At 44.5% G+C, this 25,953-nt stretch overlaps 1 protein-coding gene across 1 annotated transcript in view; it reads right to left on the bottom strand.

Annotated features, from left to right (window-relative positions):
* Nucleotides 1-25,953, bottom strand: part of SLC12A4 (solute carrier family 12 member 4) — a 394,075-nt gene that overhangs the window by 186,321 nt on the left and 181,801 nt on the right. Inside the window, exon 7 of the mRNA XM_073657959.1 lies at nucleotides 19,002-19,243. Coding sequence (XP_073514060.1) covers nucleotides 19,002-19,243 — 242 coding nt within the window. The remainder of the gene's footprint in view (nucleotides 1-19,001; nucleotides 19,244-25,953) is intronic.

Below are 25,953 nucleotides of genomic sequence, written 5' to 3'. Positions count from 1 at the left end.
TGGCCTAATAGGATCAGTGCTGCACACTGCTACAAAGCCCAAATTATTTTCCAGCCAAGATACAGATAAACATGATTAGTAATTTGAAAGCTTAAAACGGTTGGTAGGGTGATTTTAACCAATCATCAAGCTTTTACTCTCCCCAGGATGACACAGGGGTAGAAAAGTCGTTTCGGATCCATGATTTGTTCATCTTTATGAACGTGAGTCTGTCTACATTATCAGTGGAGAGCCGTGTGCGCTTATCTGTCAGCACACCACCAGCAGCGCTGAACACACGTTCAGACAGAACGCTGGCTGCGGGGCATGACAAGATCTCCAAGGCGTAAGTGGCTAGCTCCGGCCATTTATCCAGATTGGAAGCCCAAAAAGAGCAAGGGTCCAGTGACACAGTCGTGGCTTCAATGTTTACTTGGAGATACTCCTGTACCATCGTCTCTAGGCGTTGACTATGTGTCAGACTTCTTGTCTCCTGTGGCCTTGCAAAGGATGGGCTAAAAAAGTGGTGAAATGATTCCGCAAAATTGATGTTACCAGCAGATACTGTGGTTCTGTTACGGTTTGAGTGCTGAACACTTGACGGTCCCACGGTTGGCAAGTTGGAACTGTGAGATTCACTACGTGCACCACTGGTATTTTGTGGAAAAGCACATGTAAGATTCTGCAACAGTCTCTGCTGATACTCCTGCATGCGTGCATCCCTTTCTATGGCAGGAATAATTTCTGCAAATTTACTTTTGTACCGGGGATCTAACAGTGTGGCAACCCAGTAGTCAGGATTATTTCTAATTCTCACAATTCGAGGGTCATGTTGCAGGTAGTGCAGCAAGAAGGCACTCATGTGTGTTGCGCATCCAGGAGCACCAAGTCCCTGTTGTGTTGGTGGCGAGGTAACAATCATGCTTCCTTCCTCTGTCCTCTTCCCCCAACCTCGCACAACAGAAATGTGATCAAGGTCTCCCTCATCTGATGAGTCTTCCATCAGTTCGTCCTCCACTTCTTCCTGGGCTCCTGCACCTTCCTCACTAGTTTGGCTGCTACCATGCGCCCTGGTAAAACCATCTCCCCCACCCTCACATGCCTGCCGCCTTGGTGCTGCCGACCGTCTGGACCTTGCAGATGTTAGCCCTTCCGCATACAACTCCTCCTCCTCTACTTCCTCCACCTCCTCATGCTGATAATGGCATCGTCAGCACTAAACATCTTCGTCGCCATTTCAAAACTGTGCAGAAGGGTGCATAGGTCCCTGATCTGAGACCACTCCTCCAGCGTGATTTGCCCCACCTCTGGATCTCGTTGGCCCAGGCTATACGTCAGAACGTATTGCACCAGGGCTTGTCGGTGCTGCCACAGTCGCTGCAACATGTGCAGAGTTGAATTCCACCGGGTAGGCACATCGCATTTTAGCCGGTGAAGTGGCAGGCCCAACGACTTCTGTAGAGATGTAAGTCGCTGAGCTGCGGGATGCGAACGGTGGAATTGAGCACACAGCGACCGTGCCCTCTGCAGAAGGCCATCTAGTCTGGGATAGTGGGCTAAAAATTGCTGGACAACCAGGTTCAACACGTGAGCCATACAAGGCACGTGTGTGACATTGCCCCGGCGAAGGGCCGCACCCAGGTTTGCAGCATTGTCGCACACGGCCTTCCCTGGTTTCAGGTCCAGTGGAGACAACCATTCATGAAATTGGTTCTCCAGAGCTGACCACAACTCCTCAGCTGTGTGACTCACATTTCCCAGACATTTCAATGTAAAAACCGCCTGATGACGTTGAGCCCTACTGCCAGCATAGTAAGGAGGTGTGCAGGATCCCTTCTGTGCAGTTAGAAAGCTTGTGGCATGACCAGACAGGCTTTGGGTGCAGGTGGAAGACCGAGAGGAGGTTGAGGAGGCAGAAGCAGTGGAGGAACTTTGACATAAAGAGGATTGACGCACAACTCGTGGGGACGGCAAGACTTGGACAGCAGCCCCTTGTCCTGCTGTCACCATAGTTACCCAGTGCCCAGTCAGCGACATGTAACGCCCCTGTCCATGCCTACTCGTCCAAGTGTCTGTGGTGAAATGCACCCTGTCACACACAGAGTTTCTCAAAGAAGCGGTGATGTTGTGTGCGACATGCTGGTGGAGCGCAGGCACACCTTTCTTTGAGAAGTAGTGCCGACTGGGCATCTGGTACTGGGGCACTGCGACGGACATAAGGTCTCGAAAATCCTCTGTGTCCACCAGGCGGAAAGGCAGCATTTCTGTAGCCAAGAGCTTGCAGATGGTGAAATTCAACCTCTTAGCTTTCTCATGGCTAGGAGGAAATGGTCTTTTACTTGTCCACATCTGAGGGACCGAGGGCTGGCTATTGTGCTTAGACGGGGTTGATAAGGGTGTCCCCGGCAAACTGCCGGTCTGTGAGGAAGATGCAGGCGGACATGTTAGGTTGCCTTGATCCAAAGGTGGTGCTATCGATGTCGGACAGCGCTCAACACCAGCTGGTGTTACCACCTCCAAAGAAAATGATGACCTGCCAATCACGCTGGCTGTTGCGGGTAAAGAGGTGGCAGGTCTGCGCCCCAAAACAGGTGTGACTGCTGTCCCCCCAGTCACAGAGGATAAAGAGGCCGCGGATGCACAAGATATGGCAGACGGTGGTTGGCCGGGCCGGCTAGGCCGCATTGTAGCACACTGAGCTTCCCACTGCAACTTATGCTTCATGTCCATGTGCCGGTTCATGCATGAAGTACTCAAACTATGTATTTTTTGGCCTCTACTTAGCTTTTGCTGACAAATGTTACAGATAACACGAGTTGGGTCATCTTTATCAATCTGAAAAAATGCCCAGGCTATGCAAGGCTTAGCACCCATGCGACCTGAAGAGCCACCACGACTTGTGGTGAGAAGCAGAGTTGTGTTTGAGGATGCAGTTGTTGACGTGCTTCCAGTACTACGTCTCTGTCCAGGAAGGCGCAACCTGACCTCGTCGTCACTAGCATCTTCCTCCACCTCCTCTGCTGACCTCATCTCTTGGCTGACTGTGGGTTGACAGTAAGTGGGATCTCCAACCTCATCATCATCACCCTGTGCGTTATCACACCCGTCGTCCTCAGAGCCAACCTGTTCCTGCCCTGACAAAAAACTAAAGTTGTCGCTCCAATCAGGTATTTGAGTCTTATCGTCTTCCTCATTGTCTCCACCAACAGGAGTTACAGTTTGGGAATGAGGGTCTACATTATGGTCAGTCTGTGAATATGAATAGCGGTACCAGAGCGCCAATAACAGGGCAAAAATATTAAAAGGACTGGTTTATTAATACACACACAACGCGTTTCGGTGGACACAGCCACCTTCATCAGGTGTGACAAGCAGCAAACAATTGATCCTTATATACATTTGACTAGGTATACAATTACTTAAAAGGGGCGGGGCCAGATACAGAGTAATACCTCTATATTAACCCCTTGAGTTCATATATGCTCAATAGAGTAAAAAGGATTGTTATAAAATAATGCCTAATGAAGCATATAGGGTTCTTATAAAAAGGATTCGCTGTACAAAAAAAAAAAAACAACAACATGTGAATCCTATAATCTTAATACTTCATAGGATATATTGTCATCTACCACCCTATATTTTAGATTATATAAAAAAATAATAATAATAATTTTTACATACAACATAAAACAATGCATAAATATAAAGTATAAAATTACAATCAGTTTCTATCATTATAATTAGGAAAAGTAGACGAAGAAAGGAAAGAGAAAAAAGAGAAAAAAAAAAAAAAAAAAATATATATATAAAAATTCCTAAAAAAAAAAAAAAAAAAATTAAAAATTAAAAATAAAAAAAAAAATAAAAAAATAAAAAAAAATTTTTTTAAAAATTTTTCTTTAAATTTTTCCTCATTCCTCTCTTTCTCCTCCCTCCTCCCCTCCCTCTCTCCTTTCCCCTCTTCCCTCCTTCTCTCTCTCCTCCCCCCTCCTCCTCCATATAAAAGATATATATAATAAATTTGCTAAAATATGAAAACAATTATTTAAAAAGTTGTCTTCTCTATATTAAGGTTCAAACCTTCAGGAGACAAGGTTCCCATTTTGAAAATCCAATAATTTTCACGTGTAATGAGACGATTTAGTCTATCAGGGTGTGTATCAACTATATGATCAATAATAGTTAGTTTTAGGTTGCTAGGATTTTTTTGATGTTCTTTTAAGAAATGATTAGAAACACTATGTAGGGGAAAGCCGTTTCTAATATTTTGGCGATGTTTATTTAATCTGGAGTGCATTTCCTGGATAGTGCGGCCAATGTATTGCAGGCCGCAGGTGCACTGGAGCAGATAGATCACATATGAGGACTGACATGTAAGTTTAAAGCGAATGGGATATATCTCTCCAGTGACCGCAGAGACGAATGTTTTGACTCCGTTATCAATGGATTGACAGCATAAGCATTTAGGGACATTACATTTATAACATCCATTATTGCTAATAGGAGCTGAATGGTTCGGTCTTCTACCAATTGTTGTATTGCTAGGGGCTATATAGTTTCCTAGATTTTTACTCCTCCGATATATGACATGAGGAAATTCCGGTAAATGACCAGTTAATATTGGATCATTACTTAAAATGAACCAGTATTTTTTTAATAGACTGGATAACACTTGCGTAGGTTTACCATAAGTAGTAATCAGATTTAAACTGAAATCGTTGTTTGGCTCTTGGCTGGTATTCTTGGATTTGTTGATACACAGGTTCTGTGATAGGGATCTAGTTTTGGAGAAAGCATCCTCTAATAATTTCCGGGGGTATCCCTTAGCTCTAAAACGTTTTTGTAAAACCTTAGATTCCAGAAAAAAATCCGAATCATGTGTACAATTTTTTCTGACACGCCAATATTGACCATATGGAATATTTCTAATCCAGCTGGGTAGATGGCCACTGTCAAATTCAAGATAGCTATTTACATCCACTTCCTTAAAGTGGGTAGATGTGGATATTTTACCCGAATTGTCTATATTTATCTGAAGGTCAAGATATTGAATATTACTCTCAGATATGGTAGAGGTAAAGGAAAGACCCCAGTCGTTAGAGTTTAATTCATCAATAAATTTGGCAGCCTCCACAGTATTTCCCCTCCATATGATAAACAGATCATCTATAAAGCGGCGGTACATAACGATGGGTTTATCGGCGCCGAGGGATTGCGCGATGTGGATAGACTCGAATGCCCCCATATATAGATTTGCATAACTGGGGGCAAACCTCGTCCCCATCGCGCAGCCCCTCAGCTGCCGATACATCACCCCCTCAAAAGAAAATACATTGTTCTCAAGAATGAAAGTTATACCCCTCAATAAAAAATTTTTTTGAGGATCTTGTAAGTTAGGGTCCTCATCTAGGAATATTTTAATTGCCTGTAAACCCAATACATGTGTGATATTGGAATAAAGAGAGCTTATATCGAGTGTAATAAGAAGACAGCCTGGAAGAGGGGGTAATTCTCTCAATAGTCTAATTAAATGTGTAGAATCCTTTAAATGAGAATCTAGGGATAAAACGTACTTCTGTAGAAAAAGATCAATATAGTGGGATAAGTTGGATGTGATAGAATTAATACCAGAAATAATAGGACGTCCAGGGGGATTAAATTTATCTTTATGAATTTTGGGTAAAAAATAAAAATAAGGGACTTTGAATTTTTTAATGTCTAAAAAGGATTTTTCTTTTTTATTGAGGAAGCCAGCTGTAGAGGCCCCTGCTACAAGTCCTTTGTACTCCAAAAAAATGGTTACAGATGGGTCTGCTTCTAATTTCACGTAGTAGTTTGAGTCATCTAAGATTCTGAGGCCCTCCTTGATGTACCAGCCCCTGTTCATTATCACAGTCCCCCCTCCCTTATCTGCTCTCTTTAGAATTATTTCTTTATTATCCTGAAGGGTTTTTAATGCACATTTCTCCTGGTAGCTCAAGTTGTTCACTTTTTTTGAAATTGGGGGGAATGTCCTAAGGTCCCTCAAAATTAATTGTTGGAAAGTTTCAAGGTGTGAACCTTTGTGATGTAATGGATAGAAATTATTTTTCCCCTTCACATTTACATGAGTGAAAGGGTCCAGTAATGGGGGGCCTGGTATATTAGATTCTTGAATGGAGGGGGATACTGTTGAGCATGAACTAATGGGATGTGATTTTCTCTTATCTTCCAATAGAAAATGCCTTTTTAGTGTCAATTTCCTTATAAATTCATTTAAATCACAGAACAAAGTGAAATTATTAAATGGGACAGCTGGACAGAAAGATAATCCTCGACCTAACAAGGATTGTTCAGCTTCAGATAGCACATAGCTAGAAATATTAAAAATACCCCCACAACCGATAGGGGTTTCTATCTGCAGGGAATTTGTATTCTGGTTCATTGGCAAGATTTCATTTTCTTTATATTTGGATTGTGTCTCAATTTCGGCATTTGGACTATTTTTGTTGTTGAGGCCTCGGGTTTTTCCACTCCCTCTACATCCCCTAAATTTCTTTTTCGTTTTGGACAACGTCCGGGGACCACGTGAAAAAAATGTGTAATTTTCGTTTTATTAGTTTGGGATGCAACTGCATTCTGTGTTTGAGGATTTATCAAGATACTATTCTCATTCAAAATCGGAGATAATTCCAAGGATGTCATTCTGTTTATAGGGGGTTTTATGTGGTTCATACCACTTGTTTTATCAGAGGGTCTCCCTTGATTAAAAATATTCAGTGTATCCGCTAACGGGATCTGTCCAGATGACTCCCCAGCAATAGGAGTCTGTATTGCACTAGAAAGCTCTGAGATATTAGATCCACTATGGGATATCTCCTGTGTGTTAATATGTAATGTGAAGTTCAGTTCCTCAATATCTGCTACTTGTGTGGAAATAGTAGACGGATTAGCAATAAATTCTACATCTGCTGCTTGTGTGGATAAAATAGGTGGATCAGTAATCAGTATAGAGGAAGGAGTAATATCCATACACATTCCCTCTATTATAAGGTCATTATTTTTTTCCAAATTAGAATTAAATGCAGTATTTTTCTTGTAATTATTGTTAATGGATAACTTCTTTTTATGAGTCTCATATATTGCTTGTTGTTTTTTATTCATAAAAAACTGTTTTTGAAAACTATTCACTTGTTTTGTATGGTTATCAGTATCATTGCTTAGAATAGGGGATGATGGATTATCCCTAGTTGTTCTCTGCATAGAGATGATTGGTAGAAGACCGAACCATTCAGCTCCTATTAGCAATAATGGATGTTATAAATGTAATGTCCCTAAATGCTTATGCTGTCAATCCATTGATAACGGAGTCAAAACATTCGTCTCTGCGGTCACTGGAGAGATATATCCCATTCGCTTTAAACTTACATGTCAGTCCTCATATGTGATCTATCTGCTCCAGTGCACCTGCGGCCTGCAATACATTGGCCGCACTATCCAGGAAATGCACTCCAGATTAAATAAACATCGCCAAAATATTAGAAACGGCTTTCCCCTACATAGTGTTTCTAATCATTTCTTAAAAGAACATCAAAAAAATCCTAGCAACCTAAAACTAACTATTATTGATCATATAGTTGATACACACCCTGATAGACTAAATCGTCTCATTACACGTGAAAATTATTGGATTTTCAAAATGGGAACCTTGTCTCCTGAAGGTTTGAACCTTAATATAGAGAAGACAACTTTTTAAATAATTGTTTTCATATTTTAGCAAATTTATTATATATATCTTTTATATGGAGGAGGAGGGGGGAGGAGAGAGAGAAGGAGGGAAGAGGGGAAAGGAGAGAGGGAGGGGAGGAGGGAGGAGAAAGAGAGGAATGAGGAAAAATTTAAAAAAAATTTTTTTTTTTTTTTTTTATTTTTTATTTTTTTTATTTTTAATTTTTAATTTTTTTTTTTTTTTTTTTTTTAGGAATTTTTATATATATATTTTTTTTTTTTTCTCTTTTTTCTCTTTCCTTTCTTCGTCTACTTTTCCTAATTATAATGATAGAAACTGATTGTAATTTTATACTTTATATTTATGCATTGTTTTATGTTGTATGTAAAAATTATTATTATTATTTTTTTATATAATCTAAAATATAGGGTGGTAGATGACAATATATCCTATGAAGTATTAAGATTATAGGATTCACATGTTGTTGTTTTTTTTTTTTTGTACAGCGAATCCTTTTTATAAGAACCCTATATGCTTCATTAGGCATTATTTTATAACAATCCTTTTTACTCTATTGAGCATATATGAACTCAAGGGGTTAATATAGAGGTATTACTCTGTATCTGGCCCCGCCCCTTTTAAGTAATTGTATACCTAGTCAAATGTATATAAGGATCCATTGTTTGCTGCTTGTCACACCTGATGAAGGTGGCTGTGTCCACCGAAACGCGTTGTGTGTGTATTAATAAACCAGTCCTTTTAATATTTTTGCCCTGTTATTGGCGCTCTGGTACCGCTATTCATATTCACAGATTGTCCTTTTCCCCCTGTTGGGGTGCGGTAGAGCTGCCTTTAATCTATTGTTTTTTCACCTGTGGGAGCAATTCAATTAAAATTACTACCCTGGTTTTCTAAGCTGCGCTGCCCTAACCCCCAAGGAGCGCTGCCTGGGGTGTTGGTGAAGCTGGGCGTCCATCTCAGCGTTACATGCTACTAACCTGACCACGTGATATACCACCAAGAGATCAGGATCTGTGAACGCCGCTGGAAATAGATGACAGCCACCAACAGAGCGGAGCTTGTGGAGCTTTACACTGGGGTTGTGCAGAGGTGCACAACTTCATAAGGTTAGTAGCCATCCCCACACCCGTCTACAAATTGCAATACTGAGTCACCCATTGCGCCTTGTTCTCTCCTCTCTTTACATACATTATGGTCAGAACCTTCTGCGTCTGGTCCTGGATCCGACTCAAAGATTCTGGGCATCAGTGCAGATCATTTCCTCGTCTGGATTCACAGAAGCGCTGGAGTCGACCTCTGATTCCCAGGCTATAGTATGAGTAAACAGCTCTGCAGACTCAACCATCTGTTCTACCTCATACTCAGACGGGCAGCTGGAGATTTGGGAGCTGTGAGGAAGCAAGTGCGATTGGGGTGACACCTTTGAGGACTGGAGTATTTGTGATGTTGAAGTTGATGTGGAGGAGAGCCCACTTAAAGGAGCACTTGATATCCGTTGAAGCACCTGCTGTTTTTGTGCCTCATCTGGAATTTGTAGCGATTGGCGTGGCCGTAAGAAAGGGATCTTATCACATTGTCCGCTAAAAGAAGTAGACATTTTAGTTTGGCTGGAAGATGGTCTTTCTTCTGCAGATGTTACTGTTGCTTTAACACCTACCCCACGGACACAACCTTTTTTCCCCTTCCCAACACGCCTATTCCCCTTTTCACCAGCAGCAGGCCTTTTTCCACTCATTTTGGTGGTTAACTAATTCACAACTCTGGAGTTGTTTGCACAAAAAAACAATGGATGGGAACCGAGCAGAGCTGAGTGGCCAAACTGTGGTATTAGGCCAAAACTATTGGCTGGGTTAGATGCAGAAAAAAATTATATTCAGTTTGCAACCTGATGGAGGTCTGTATAGATGGATTAATATAACAAGTCCCACACACAGCTAGAAGCCCAAATATTTTTTCAGAGGTAGATGCAGAAATTTTTTTTATTCAGTTTGCAACCTGATGGAGGTCAGTATAGATGGACTAATAGAACAAGTCCTACACACAGCTAGAAGCCCAATATTTTTTCAGAGGTAGATGCAGAAAAAAAATATATTCAGTTTGCAACCTGATGGAGGTCAGTATAGATGGACTAATAGAGAAAGTCCCACACACTGCTAGAAGGCCAAATATTTTTTCAGAGCTAGATGCAGACAAAAAATTATTTTGAATTTGCAACCTGATGGAGGTCAGTATAGGTGGACTAATAGAACAAGTCCCACACACTGCTAGAAGGCCAAATATTTTTTCAGAGCTAGATGCAGATAAAAATTATATTCAATTTGCAACCTGATGGAGGTCAGTATAGATGGACTAATAGAACAAGTCCCACACACAGCTAGAAGCCCAAATATTTTTTCAGAGGTACTGTAGATGCAGATAAAAAATATTTTTAATTTGCAACCTGATGGAGGTCAGTATAGATGGACTAATACAACAAGTCCCACACACAGCTAGAAGCCCAATATTTTTTCAGAGGTAGATGCAGAAAAAAATATATTCAGTTTGCAACCTGATGGAGGTCAGTATAGATGGAGTAATATTACAAGTCCCACACACAGCTAGAAGCCCAAATATTTTTTCAGAGGTAGATGCAGATAAAAATTATTTTTAATTTGCAAGCTGATGGAGGTCAGTATAGATGGACTAATAGAGAAAGTCCCACACACTGCTAGAAGGCCAAATATTTTTTCAGAGCTAGATGCAGATAAAAATTATATTCAATTTGCAACCTGATGGAGGTCAGTATAGATGGACTAATAGAGAAAGTCCCACACACTGCTAGAAGGCCAAATATTTTTTCAGAGCTAGATGCAGATAAAAATTATATTCAATTTGCAACCTGATGGAGGTCAGTATAGATGGACTAATACAACAAGTCCCACACACAGCTAGAAGCCCAATATTTTTTCAGAGCTAGATGCAGAAAAAAATTATATTCAATTTGCAACCTGATGGAGGTCAGTATAGATGGACTAATAGAATGATGCTATGCTCAAAAGATTTTACTTCACTAGGTGCAGTAAAAAAATTGGTATTCTATACACAGGTGGTATATCTTGCAACACAGATAGGCTACTCCACTGACTAACACACTCTGCAATAGGCCAAAAAGGATTAGCTTTGCTAGATTCAGCCAAATGGTGTGAAAAAAACTTGCACAGCACTGGCACAGACCTGCCTGGCAAAAACTGATAGGAACTGATGTAACCTAGTCCTGAAAAGGACTCCAATTACAATTAGTCTTTACTCCCACAACCTATCTATTTAAGAGCACAGACCTGCCTGATAAAAGTCGTAGGAAATGCTGTAACCTAGTCCTTAAAAGGACTGCAATCACAACTATTCCCTACTCCCAAGCTATCTGTAGATTTGTGCGAAAATTGGCTTGAAATTAACAAGGTAAGGCGCACACAGCAACAGCGGTGCCGTCTAACACGCAGCTGCAGCAGTGAGAAAATGGTGGCGACGGGGAAAATGGCTTGGTCTTATAGGGCAAGGACATGTGACATACACTGCCAATGACACATGCCCTTGCTTGTGTGAAAAAAAAGCACTTCGCTCCGTGTGTGCGCTGCTGATAGGCTGACAGATTGCACCTCCCCACTGTAAATGCGGGAAAGAGAAAAAAAAAATGGAGATCTTCATTGTTCCTGCAGAGATCCATCCCCTGCCCCTCCCCCCACCCCGCTGTACACTCAAACTGCGTATTAACATTAATTTTCATCATTACTGAGAAAAAATCCAGTTATGATTTTGGTGCACGAACAGTTATCGAACATAACCTCGAACAGCCGAATTTTTCTCAAATTGTTCGTGTTCGCCGAACGGCTCGAACACCGCCCAAAACAGCTCGAATTTGAGATTGGCGAACAGTTCGAGTAGAACAACGCTCATCTCTACTAGTAACTGATGTGGTCATTTCGGAGATGGAGGCTGAAGAGAAAGAGGAGGAGGCGGCTAAGGAGGATGAGGTGCAGGAGCCATAGACTGTGGGGGCAACCCTGATTTACCTAGGACCCGCAATCCTCGGCGTCAAGAGGACGTGTTCCGTCCCAAGGTCCAACTGGGTCCCGGTTTCCACTATGTTAACCCAGTGTGCCGTCAGTGAGATGTACCGTACCTGCCCACAAGCACTTGTCCACGAGCCCGTGGTTAGGTGGACTTTCCCAGTAACTGCATTGTTGAGGGCACGGCTAATGTTGTGGGACATGTGCTTGCGTAATGCGGGGACGGCACACCAGGAGAAATAGTGGCGGCTGGGGACCTGTATGAGCCTAAAAGGCAACATTTCGAGCGCAAGCAGTCACAAAATGTGGGAATTTAGTAGTGTGGCCTGTGGGGCGTTAGCTGCGTATTTGAGATTGCGTTCCAAGGACTGCGGTATGGACAATTGAGTGCTGCACTGGGACAAGGATGTGGACGTGCTTTCTGATGGTGCTAGTTGAGAGTGTTCAACGACAGGTGCAGGGCGGGAGGCATCTTGGCATGCGCCATGGACAGGGGATTGGCGTGCACGCACAACAGCGGAACAAGCAGTGGTGTCACCCACAGACACTGTTGCTGGACCCTGGGGTTTGGCCCACTCAGTCGGGTGCTTTTAAGTTGTACTGGCAACTTCCGTCGTGTTAGTGTTACGGGGAAAGGTTGCCCGCCTTCTGTCTGCGGCCACCACACTGCTTCTTCCTGCCTGTTGGGGTGCTCTGCCTCCCTTCCCCCTGTGTGCTGCTGTCCTCGCTCTGCATGTCCTCCTGAAAGGTTGGGTCAGTTACTATATCATCTACCACCTCGTTTTCCACTTCCGCACCCTGGTCCTCCTCCTGACTTTCTTGCAATTGTGTCTTATCATCGCCCACCTCTTGTGACACTTTCCCACCGTTGCGTTTGTATGACCGTGTCTGCTCAAATATTTGGGCATCCTTACATGCGATCTCCTCTTGTCCCGCTTCAAGTGGACCAGGCAAGAGGCCCGAATCTATAAATGGAAAAGTGAACAGCTCTTCAGAGTGTCCAAGTGTGGGATTAGTTGTCTCTGGGCTCTCGGCATGGTGGGAGGAAGGAGGATCAGGGTGAGGAATATGCAGTCCAGACTCACGGCTATTGATACTTGACCATATGGAAGACAAGGTGGTGGTAGTGGCTAAGTGACTGGAAGCATTATCTGCTATCCAACTAATAACCTTTTCACACTGCTCTGTGTTCAATAGTGGTGTTCTGCAGTCCCCAATTAATTGGGACAGGAAGGTCGAGTGAGAAGATGTGGGTGTTTGTTGTGGCACAATCGAAGCCTGCCCACGGCCTTGGCCTCTGCATGCACCATCACGTCAAGTTCCCCATCCCTTGCCACGTGCTTTGCCCATTTTAAATGGAGGACAATATCTTCCACGCTCACTACAAATGGCTGAATTTGTAGCGAACTTGTATGTGATCCGTGTGATGGATATACCACAGTTTTAAATAGCTGGCCTGTAAGTAACTATTTTTAACAGCAAACTGGTATAACTTTGCTGACACACAAACAAAATTTTAATGGAGGCCAGCAATGGCAGAATTATCAGCACAATTATATGTGAAGGACAAACCACAGTTTTAAATAGCGGGATTTTTAGAGCTGTAATATGGAAAGGTCCTGGCTGTATTTGCAGTGCCAACAAGCAAATGGCGCAGAAAAAATGGTGTTCTCTGGATTTCTTTTTAAGCAAATAATCAGGATCAAGATAAAAAAAAAAATATTCCTGGCCCCTGATACCTGGGGCTATTTCTACAAATATCTGTAAAAGCACCAGCAGACATAACTGGAATGGACCCTCTTGCTATATACATTGCAGTCTGCTATATAAACTGCCTGCCTAGCACTGATATCTCTGCAGCTGGATTAGTCCTCAGAAGGACTGTTAGTTGAGATGGATATGTGTAGAGAATCTTGTGGAATACCTACACTAACTAATAAACAACCAAATATCTCCCTAACTCAGCAGCACCTCTCCCTACACTGTCTGATTGCAGAGTAGACTGTGACGAGCACGGCGGCGCCAGGTCTGATATAGACCTGATGACGCTATGCGGCCAGCCAGTCACTGTAATGCCACAACCAACATTGCTGCGGCATTACAGTGTGTGGCAGATAATCCCTGCATGTTGATTGGTGCTCTAATGAGCGGCAAACATGCAGGGAGAGGACACGAGCATCTCGCAAGTACTCAGCAAGCTCCGAGCATCTCGAGTACTGAGATGCTCGGGCAAGTACCGAGTACTTGCGAGTATGCTCGCTCATCACTAGTGCTATCGAGTAGAGGATTTTCATACACTATATATAATTCCATCAGCTAATTAACATAGGGGTAAAGCATGTGATATATAGATAGAGGTAGAGTATATATTTTAAATGATAATGTTATGAGCATATATCCATCTATAAACCAACAGACAGAGTGGAGACCACTCGGTAAATACTAAAAACCAAGAAGAAAAGGAACAGAGAATAGGTAAAAAAAATTGAAGGAAATAATTTAATCAGTAAAAAAATACCTTTATTTGGTTTATATGGGCATCTGGTGGCACAGAAGGCCCTCACACAAATAAAAACAACAATCAATAACAATACAGACAATTATAAAAACAAAGCAGCGTATAACAAGATTGGACATAGTACCATGACCAAATAAATAAAGTGCACCTGTGCTAGTATCAGTTACACTAACAAATATTATAATTATGGGTATAAATATTAAATATAATTATATATATCTATAAAGTGCACAGGTGTTACCGGTACATAATTTATTCATAATTAGATATCATAATGGGAAATTCAAAGGTACTTTGAACCATACAACCAGTCAAACCACTAAATGAATGCAAGAGATAGTCAATAGCAGATCATTTGTACATCCTCAATCACAGGGAGTCCAAGACAAGACTATACAGTGCATAAAGCAATAAATCCATCAACCTTGCATATAATTGTACGTACCAATGAGAGACTGTGTAGCTGCAGACAGTGTGCCGCCAAACCCCAACGTACGTTTCGGACCTTGGAACCCTAGGTATCTTTGAATTTCCCATTATGATATCCAATTGTGAATCAATTATGTACAGATAACAGTGCACATTATAGATATATACAATTATATTTATACTTATTTGTTAGTGTAACTAATAGTAGCACAGGTGCACTTTATTTATTTATTTGATCATGGTACTGTGTCTAATCTTGATATGCTGCTTTTTTTCTTTTTTTAGAATTGTCTGTATTGTTATTGAGTGTTGTTTTTATTTGTGTGAGCTCCTTCTGTGCCACCACATGCCCACATACACCAAATATAGGTAATTTTTACTGATTAAATTATTTCCTTCCATTTTTTGACCTTTTCTTGTTGGGTTTATATATATTTGGGTTTATATAATTCCAAGTACATTCCCACAGCAAAATATAATTTTTAGTACCTGGGAATTGGGCTTAGAACATCTAAAGAGACCATGCCCTGTCAAAAAAGTTAATTGAATAAGCTTCAGTGAGATTTCATGTTTGCAAAACATAATATTATTTAGCTTAACGTGTAAGGCTATGCTCATTTCACATTTGATCTCCATGTCAGTGGCACTGTCATGGCTTATGTCTAAATGGGATTTGGGCTTACACAATGATCAAGCCATTGACTATAATAATGCAGACTGAGTCACTTTGTGCTCTGTCAGACATCATTTATAGCTGTATCCGCCTATTTGAGGCAGGCAGCAAGACGTGGTCAACTGCATTTTGGTGCATATGTCAGAAAGATCCTAGTTACTTACCGGTAACGGGATTTTACAGAGCCCATGACAGCACCACCTGAGAGAGGGTATCCGCCCACCAAGGACAGGAACCTACTGAATAAAAAGGCGGTACCTCTCCTCCGCATCAGTTTTGTTTCAGAGCATGAGAGGGCCTCCGAAGACAGGTTAATACATAACCACCACCTCAACATATGTACTAAACACCTTAAAAAAAGTGCACACCACAGTGATAAAGGGGAGGGAATTAATAGGGTGCTGTCATGGGCTCTGTAAAATCCCGTTACCGGTAAGTAACTAGGATCTTTTCCCCTTCTCCCATGACAGCACCACCTGAGAGATTTATAGAGATTAAATACCAGAGGGAGGGATCACCGCTTGCAACACCCTTCTACCAAAGGACAGATCAGTAGAAGAGGAAAGGTCAAGACGGTAATGTTTGTAAAATGTAGCAGGGGATGACCAAGTTGCCGCCTTACATATAATGTCGATGGGCACATCCGCCTTCTCAGCCCAGGAAGCAGCTACCGCTCTGGTGGAATGGGCCTTCAGGTTCTCTGGAACCGGCAGATTGCTAGAAGAGTAGGCTAAGGTAATAGTATCCCTGACCCATCTAGCTATGGTCCCCCTTGTAACCTTAAGTCCTTTCCTAGCCCCCTGAAAGGATATAAATAAAGCGTCACTCTTTCTCCAGGCCTTTGTCACTTCCAAATACCGGACTAACACCCTCCTAACATCTAAGGTGTGAAGCTTATATTCCTCAGAATCCCTAGGACTAGGATAGAAGGAAGGGAGAGTGATTACTTGCGTCCTATGGAACTTGGAGGCTACCTTTGGAAGATAGGCCGGGTCTGGTCTTAAGATTACTCTATCCATACATACTTGAGTGAATGGATGGTTAACAGATAGTGCGTGTAAGTCACTGACTCTACGAGCTGATGTCAGGGCCACCAATAGTGCAGTCTTTAAAGTTAAGATTTTTTCTGAAACCTTCTCTAAGGGCTCGAAGGGAGGTTTGGTTAATGCTTCCAGAACTAAATTAAGGTCCCAAGGAGGCATTCTTGGAACAGGAATAGGTCTGGATCTATGACAGGCTTTAATAAATCTAACGATCCATCTATTTGCTGCCAAGTCATAATTATACAGTGCCCCCAGAGCCGATACCTGTACCTTAAGAGTACTGGTGGCTAGTCCCATGTTTAACCCCTTCTGGAGGAATTCTAGTATGGCCTCAATAGGAACCCTCCCTTTGGCAGACTGACCCGAGGTAGACAAGAACTTAGCCCAGGTTCTACCATAGATCCTAGTTGTTATCGGCTTTCTACTTGCTAGAAGGGTAGTAACGAGATCTGGAGAAAACCCCCTTTGCGTCAATAGCGACCTCTCAAAATCCAAGCCGTCAAATGCAGGCCCGCTCTTTGGGGATGACATACTGGGCCCTGCCTGAGGAGATCCGGGATGTCCGGAAGAACCCATGGATCTGCTTGGGACATTCTCTTCAACCAAGTGAACCATGGTCTCTTGGGCCAGAACGGGGCGATCAATATAACCCTCGCCCGTTCCTCCCGGATCTTCCTCAGGATAGTAGGGATCAGTACCAAGGGGGGAAAGGCATAAGCTAGAGTGAAATTCCATTGAATCTGCAGCGCGTCCACCGCAAACGCCCCCTCTTTTGGATTCAGGGAGCAAAAGGTTTCGGTCTTCCGATTGTGCCTGTTTGCAAACAGATCTATCTGGGGCTGTCCCCACCGATCCACAATCTGCTGAAAAACGGCCGGATTCAACTCCCACTCTCCTTGTTTCAAGATGTGACGACTCAAGAAATCGGCCTTTATGTTCTCTTCCCCTTTTATATGCAGTGCCGAGAGCGTAACCAGCCGACTCTCGGCGAACCTGAAGATCTGATCCGCTATTAACATCAGAGGGAGAGACCTGGTACCCCCCTGATGATTGATGTAGGCGACTGCTGATTTGTTGTCTGACATTATCCTGACGTGAGGACCCTGAAGAACAGAACTGAATTCCTTTAGCGCGTTTCTGGCTGCTAACAGCTCTTTCATGTTGGAAGAGAGACTTGTCTCGCTGTCCGACCAGAGGCCTTGTATAGAACGATCCCTTAGGTGAGCTCCCCAACCTTCCGCACTTGCGTCTGTTGTAATTGTATCCGACACCTGGAAGGTCCAAGGAACCCCCACATCCTTAAAAGCAGTAGGGCTCCACCTCCTTTAGGCTCCTCCCCTTCCGGCAGCGTGCTCCAATCTCTCATTTTTTTTTTCTTTTTTTTTTATAATAGCCAGCTGGTGCGCTCCCGCAGATCCACCTGCTTCTGCGCGTGCGCAGTCCAGCAGCACCCGGCGCGCTTGCAGCGGGATGACAGCCTCCCACCCGCGCATGCGCAGACCCGGTTTCCGGCGCACTCCGTGATAGGGCGCGTCAGCACCCCGCGCGTGCGCCGCCCGGACTTCCGGCGCGCTCCGTCACAGGGTGCGACGCGACCCCCACGTGCGCAGCCCGGAAGACCTGCCGGCCGGCGCGCTCAGTTCATCGCTGCGAGGCGCAGACCCGGCCGCAGGCCCCGGCGCACGCGGGGAGGATTCCAAAAAGAAAACAGCACCTCCTCCCCACACGCAGACCCGGGCAGCAGCCAGACGGGCTGGGAACAGGAACCATCTGCTGCTTCCACGGCCTCCAGGCCGCACCGTCCATAATCCAGGTACGTGAGGTACCACCTGGTGAGGCTCCCATCAGGGACAGGAACCAAAACTGATGCGGAGGAGAGGTACCGCCTTTTTATTCAGTAGGTTCCTGTCCTTGGTGGGCGGATACCCTCTCTCAGGTGGTGCTGTCATGGGAGAAGGGGAAAAATTATGTTACTCCATTTGTATCATTACAGTCAATGGCTCAGTCAGCTAAATGGACCACTAACTTAGGTATGAAAAGCAATGTGAACCAGGACTAAATTTCAAAGGCTGGGATCTTCCTTTCGGCAGTTTTGTGTATTCTCACCAGTAATAGTAAAAATGTGTGTAATTTTAAAGGTAGTCTCACAGCAGGATTTACCCCTAAAACAGTGCTCTCCAACTCCAATTCTCAAGAGCCACCAATAGGTCATGTTCAGGATTTCCTTAGTATTGTGTAGGTGATGCAATAATCACCTGGGCCATACTAAAGAAATCCTGAAAACATGATCTGTTGGTGGCTCTTGAGGACTGGAGTTGGGTAACACTGCTCTAGAAAGTATTAGAAAAATTCTACAAGATAAAATATTCTACAAGGTACGCGCCCCTGTCACCATTCTACAAGGTACGCGCCCCTGTCACCTTTCTACAAGGTAAGCGACCCCGACACAGTTCTACAAGGTATGCGCCCCTGTCACCATTCTACAAGGTACGCGACCCCGACACCATTCTACAAGTTTTGCTTCTGAGTACTACATCTTCATGTAGTAAGTGTAGTAAGTAATTTAAGTTAAGTATTTACTTACGGAAACAACGGTGGGTCAAAAATAGACTTGATGGATCCTGCATAGATGGACAAAATGGAGAGGACCACACATGCCAGGAACAGAGAGGCAAATTTGTTCACATATTTCACTCCGACAAATACAACAATTGCCATCAAGGTAAGAAAGATAGTTCCGTAAACTCGCATATTGTTCAATGTAGAACTTGAATCTTCATGGTCATTATTAGAATGAAATATGGCAGCTGAAGGAACAATGTACACCTAAACAGAGAAACATATGATGTCAAAACGCACCTAGGAGAAACTCATTTTCAAACCTATGGCAATCTATGACAAGATCGACCATAGTATCGACATTAAAGCCCAGTCACGGATCACCCGAATGGTGAAGTGTGTACGCATTTGTGGCTCTCTCCATTAAATGGACTGACGTTTCCAGCATACTGGTTTTGGAAGTCTCATTCTATTCGGTGGACAAAACTATACACATGCCTCTGCACCAGCAGCAGCACAGTTTATCTATAGAATATTTATGGTATCCTGCGGATATGCCATAAAGGTCCCAGATATTTGGCATTGCTACATCTGTAAATATCTGACCTATCATAATATTAAATAGTTGAATGCAGAGGATAAATGGCATACAAAAAATGCAGTATTTTGGTCGCTACACCTACCCTATCCAAGTCATATTTGCTACACAACAAAACAAAACTCTCCCAAAATGGTAACGTTACATTTTTTTTGCCATTTCTCCACACTTGGATTTTTCTCCCCCGTCTTCTAATACACTGTATGGTAAAATGGACTCCTTAAAAAACAAAAGGAACGCCATACACATGTCATCTGCAACATTAAAATGCTGCTGTCAAAAATTGACAACAGCATCCAAAAGATCAACCGTAGGAGGAGCTCAGCTATGCAATATAGCTGGCATTTACCACATCTGCGGACCACTGCCCAGGAGGGTTATAAACATCCTAATGAGGAAGGGGGTCAAGTGATGTTTTAGAATAATTTAAAGGGAATAGAGGGTATATGCTGCCTTTGCACACACTAGGTGACCTTTCAATATGCTTTCATCGTCTATTAAAATTCTTAAGCACAATTTACATAAGTCGAGATCTCCCCATAATAGGAAAAAACTAGATTTTCTTGATTTAAAGATAGAACACAAAAAAAAAAAAAAATCAGAAAACCTTTCTAAATAAGTACCGTATGTAGTGTAGTATGTTTTATTAAAATACCTACTAATCGTAATCTTCCTCTGTTTCCAGAATTACTCTGGTCCTCTTCTAGATCACAACAGGTTTTCTACTTCACGGGCTCACACATAGACTGCTGTGTGGTATGATGCTACTTCCACCTCTGTAAGCCAATGGAGACTCAGAACAAGGCTCCATAGACTTAGATTGTGAAAGTGACTTCCAGGCCACACAAACCACTGTGTGAGCCGGCTAGTCTTATTTGAAGTCACATAACCCAGAAGAGGACCTTAGAGTTACTGAAAGCAGGAACGATGGCAATCAGGAAGTATTTAAATACAACTAAACTACAACACATACATATTTAGAAAGTTGGGGAATACTTCCCTAAACCTATAGTCCTCAACCAGGGCTGTGGAGTCGGTAAGCCAAACCTCCAACTCAGACTCCTCAATTTCTATGACACCGACTCCAACTCCGACTCCCTCATACATGGCTCATGTTTAAGTGATAAATTTACTGTAGCACAGATTCATCTCAGTTAAAAGTCTAGACCAGTGATGGCGAACCTTTTACGGCTTAAGTGCCCAAACTGCAATCCAAAACCCCCTTATTTATCGCCAAGTGGCAACACAGCAAATGAACCTGAATACTGAGGTTTTAGTTTAGAAAAAACAACTCATACAGATAGCAGACAAGGATATCATAGAGCAGCCACAGACAGGAGCAGGGGTATGAGACTGCAGAAATAAAAAATGTGCTCACCCCCATCTAATATATATAATGGTCTTATCCCGTCTCTGTCTGTCTGTCCAGGAAATCCCGCATCACTGATTGGTCCGACCGCGGCCAATCAGCGATGCAGGATTTCAGAAAAAGATGGCGGCCGTTAGCGGCTCATCTGCCGGACTGAAGTCAGCGGCGATGCAGCAGGCTGACCTCCATGCGGCTACCGTCGGGAGATCAGCAGCTTGGGCCGCTGATCTCCCGACGGCAAGTGTCAAGGCAGGGACGGCGCCGCTGCCCGGTCCTCAGTAATAAGGTTCGCTGATTGGTCGCGGCCGGCGAGATTGACGCCAAGTTTAAACAACGCTCTGCTGATTGGTCGCGGTCGCCGGCCGCGATCAATCAGCATTATTGGCGCCAAATTTAAACACCGCTTAGCTGATTGGTCGCGATCGCCGGCCGCGACCAATCAGCATTATTGGCGCCAAATTTAAACACCGCTTTGCTTATTGGCCGCGACCAATCACATTATTGGCGCCAAATTGAAACACAGCTTTGTTGTTGGTCGCGGTCGCGACCAATCAGCATTATTGGCGCCAAATTTAAACACCGCTCTGCTGACTGGTCGCAGTCGCCGGCCGCAACCAATCAGCATTATTGGCGCCAAATTTAAACACCGCTCTGCTGACTGGTCGCAGTCGCCGGCCGCAACCAATCAGCGATATTGGCGCCAAATTTAAACACCGCTTTGCTGATTAGTCGCGACCGCAACCAATCAGCGATTTTAGCGCCAAATTTAAACAAGCTCTCCGGTCCTCACTAACACAGTTCGCTGATTGGTCGCGGCCGCCACCCGCGACCAATCAACGATTTTGGCGCCAAATTTAAACAACGCTCTGCTGATTGCGCCCGGTCGGCCGCATACATATTCTAGAATACCCGATGCGTTAGAATCGGGCCACCATCTAGTCTTGTTATATGACCCCATCCATGTACAGTATATATGACACCATCCCCCAATCCATGTATATATGGCTGCCCTCCCCAATCCATGTATTCATGCTGTTTCCCTCCCACTCCCTGTATATATGCCGTTTCCCTCTCCCCTCTTCCATTTCATGTATATATGCTCTTTCCCTCCCATTCCATGTACATATGCTCCCCCCCCCCTCCCATTCCATGTATATATGCTCTTTCCCTCCCCCCATTCCATGTATATATGCTGCCCCCCCATTCCATGTATATATGCTGTTTCCCTCCCCCCTCCCATTCCATGTATATATGCTGCCCCCCATTCCATGTATATATGCTGCCCCCCCATTCCATGTATATATGATGCCCCCCATTCCCTGTATATATGCTGTTTCCCTCCCCCCTCCCATCCCATGTATATATGCGGCCCCCCATTCCATGTATATATGCGGCCCCCCCATTCCCTGTATATATGCTGTTTCTCTCCCCCCTCCCATTCCAAGTATACAGTTAGGTCCATATATATTTGGACAGAGACAACATTTTTCTAATTTTGGTTCTAGACATTACCACAATGAATTTTAAACAAAACAATTCAGATGCAGTTGAAGTTCAGACTTTCAGCTTTCATTTGAGGGAATCCACATTAAAATTGGATGAAGGGTTTAGGAGCTTCAGCTCCTTAACATGTGCCACCCTGTTTTTAAAGGGACCAAAAGTAATTGGACAGATCTAAAAATACCCTCAAATGAAAGCTGAAAGTCTGAACTTCATCTGCATCTGAATTGTTTTGTTTAAAATTCATTGTGGTAATGTCTAGAACCAAAATTAGAAAAATGTTGTCTCTGTCCAAATATATATGGACCTAACTGTATATGCTGTTTCCCTCCCATTCCATGTATATATGCTCTTTCCTCCCCATTCTATGTATATATGCTGCCCCCCCATCCCCTGTATATATGCTGTTTCCCTCCCCCTCCCATTCCATGTATATATGTGGCCCCCCATTCCATGTATATATGCTGCCCACCATTCCACGAATATATGCTGCCCCCCATTCCCTGTATATATGCTGTTTCCCTCCCCCCTCCCATTATTCCATCTATATATGCTGCCCCTCATTCCATGTATACATGCTGCCCCCCAATTCCATGTATATATGCTGTTTCCCTCCCCCCTCCCATTCCCTGTATATATGCTGCCCCCCATTCCATGTATATATGCTGTTTCCCTCCCCCTCCCATTCCATGTATATATGCTGTTTCCCTCCCATTCCATGTATATATGCTGCACCCCTATTCCATGTATATATGCTGTTTCCCTCCCCCCTCCCATTCCATGTATATATGCTGCCTCCCATTCCATGTATATATGCTGCCCCCCCCATTCCCTGTATATATGCTGTTTCCCTCCCCCTCCCATTCCATGTATATATGCGGCCCCCCATTCCATGTATATATGCTGCCCCCCATTACTTCTATATATGCTGTTTCCCTCCCCCCTCCCATTCCATGTATATATGCTGCCCCCCATTCCATGTATATATGCTGCCCCCCCCCCATTCCCTGTATATATGCTGTTTCCCTCCCCCTCCCATTCCATGTATATATGCTATTTCCCTCCCATTCCATGTATATGTGCTGTTTCCCTCCCATTCCATGTATATATGCAGCCCACCATTCAATGTATATATGCTGCCCCCCCATTCCCTGTATATATGCTGTTTCCCTCCCCCCTCCTATTCCATGTATATATGCTGTTTCCCTCCCCCCTCCCATTCCATGTATATACGCTCTTTCCCTCCTCCTCCCATTCCATGTATATATGCTCTTCCCTCCCCCCTCCCATTCCATGTATATAAGCTCTTTGTAACAGCCCTGGCGGCGTGCTGGCATGGCTTACCACCTCCCACCATGCAAGACCGCGTGGCTACTGCCTGATTCTTATAGTTATTGTGTGAGCACACCTAATGCCTCCCCAGCCTATTGCTGTGAGTCACTGGATACTTAAACCCCTCCACCCAGTAAGGGTGCCTGAGCAACACTTTCATTCAGTGTGTTCTGTGCAACTGAGTTGCCAGGTCCTGTCCTGTATCTTGTCTATTACCGCCCCTGGGGGCTGTATACCCAGGCCTGTTACCTGTATTTGTGACCTCTAGCCCTTCTCCGCCACCCTGGGGGCTGAGTTCCCAGGCTCGTTCCTGTATCTTATTCTTGGTTCAGCTCCTGTCTGAACGGTCTCCTAGCCCGTTACCTGTTTCTCTCTATGTCCAAACCTTCTATTTTCCTGCAGTGTCTGAACCTGCACCTAACTCCAACTCGTCTCTGAACTTCTGTTTGTGAGTTTTGTGTACACTCGCTACTTCATTGTAAGTACCTTGTGTGTATCTGGTTCTGCTTGTTCACCGCACCTGCGGGTTTTGCTCTGCTCTGCTCGTCTACCGCACTTGCGGGTTTTGCTCTGCTCTGCTCGTCTACCGCACCTGCGGGTTTTGCTCTGCTCTGCTCGTCTACCGCACCTGCGGGTTTTGCTCTGCTCGTCTACCGCACCTGCGGGTTTTGCTTTGCTCTGCTCGTCTACCGCACCTGCAGGTTTTGCTCTGCTCTGCTCGTCTACCCCACCTGCGGGTTTTGCTCTGCTCATCTACCGCACCTGCGGGTTTTGCTCTGCTCGGCTCGTCTACCGCACCTGCGGGTTTTGCTCTGCTCTGCTCGTCTACCGCACCTGCGGGTTTTGCTCTGCTCTGCTCGTCTACCGCACCTGCGGGTTTTGCTCTGCTCTGCTCGTCTACCGCACCTGCGGGTTTTGCTCTGCTCGTCTACCGCACCTGCGGGTTTTGCTCTGCTCTGCTCGTCTACCGCACCTGCAGGTTTTGCTCTGCTCTGCTCGTCTACCGCACCTGCGGGTTTTGCTCTGCTCTGCTTTTCTACTGCACCTGCGGGTTTTGCTCTGCTCTGCTTGTCTACAGCACCTGCGGGATTTGCTCTGCTCTGCTTGTCTACCGCACCTGCGGGTTTTGCTCTGCTCTGCTTGTCTACCGCACCTGCGGGTTTTGCTCTGCTTGTCTACCGCACCTGCGGGTTTTGCTCTGCTCTGCTTGTCTACCGCACCTGCGGGTTTTGCTCTGCTCTGCTTGTCTACCGCACCTGCTGGTTTTGCTCTGCTCTACTTGTCTACCGCATCTGCGGCTCCGTTCCTGTGTCTCAGTCTGTACTGGGCCCTATCCTGCCTGCGTTCCTACCTGCCAGTACCCGCCTGTCTGCATTCCAGCCGTGCCTGCCAGTGCCCACCTGTCTGCATGCCAGCCGTGCCTGCCAGTGCCCACCTGTCTGCATGCCAGCCAATACCCACCTGTCTGCATACCAGCCGTGCTTGCCAGTACCCACCTGTCTGTTCCTGCATTCCCCGGTGTGGGTCAACAGCTGTGACCGGGGTCTGACCTGGAGTAGCACCTGGTCCCTCTGCTCGGTTCCTCCCTGGTTCACGGAGTCGACTGAGCCGCCATGTGACCTTGGTCGGACCGAGTTGATACTTCGTTACGCCCCTCCAGGCACTCCTCGGTTCATGGTCCAGTGGGATCACGAATCACGCTCACGCCAGTCAGTCCAGGCGTGTGCGAAACACTCTTTCCCTCCACCCCTCTCATTCCATGTATATATGCTGCTTCCTTCCCCCCTCCCATTCCATGCATATATGCTGCCCCCCATTCCATGTATATATGCTGCCCCCCCCATTGCCAGTATATATGATGCCGCCCCCATTCCCTGTATATATGCAGTTTACCTCCCCCCTCTTATTCCATTTATATATGCTGCCCCCCAATTCCCTGTATATATGCTGTTTCCCTCCCCCCTCCCATTCCATGAATATATGCTGCCCCCCATTCCCTGTATATATGCCGTTTCCCTCCCCCCTCCCATTCCATGTATAAATGCTGTTTCCCTCCCACCTTCCATTCCATGTATATATGCTGCCCCCCATTCCCTGTATATATGCTGTTTCCCTCCCCCCTCCTATTCCATGTATAGATGCTGTTTCCCTCCCATTCCATGTATATATGCTGTTTCC

This window comes from Phyllobates terribilis, unplaced genomic scaffold (genome assembly GCF_046119375.1).
Source record: "Phyllobates terribilis strain yellow unplaced genomic scaffold, ASM4611937v1 Scaffold_13__5_contigs__length_258822181, whole genome shotgun sequence".
Lineage (NCBI taxonomy): Eukaryota > Metazoa > Chordata > Amphibia > Anura > Dendrobatidae > Phyllobates > Phyllobates terribilis.
Note: the sequence above shows the minus strand (reverse complement) of the source record. Positions and strands in the feature narration are given on the sequence as shown.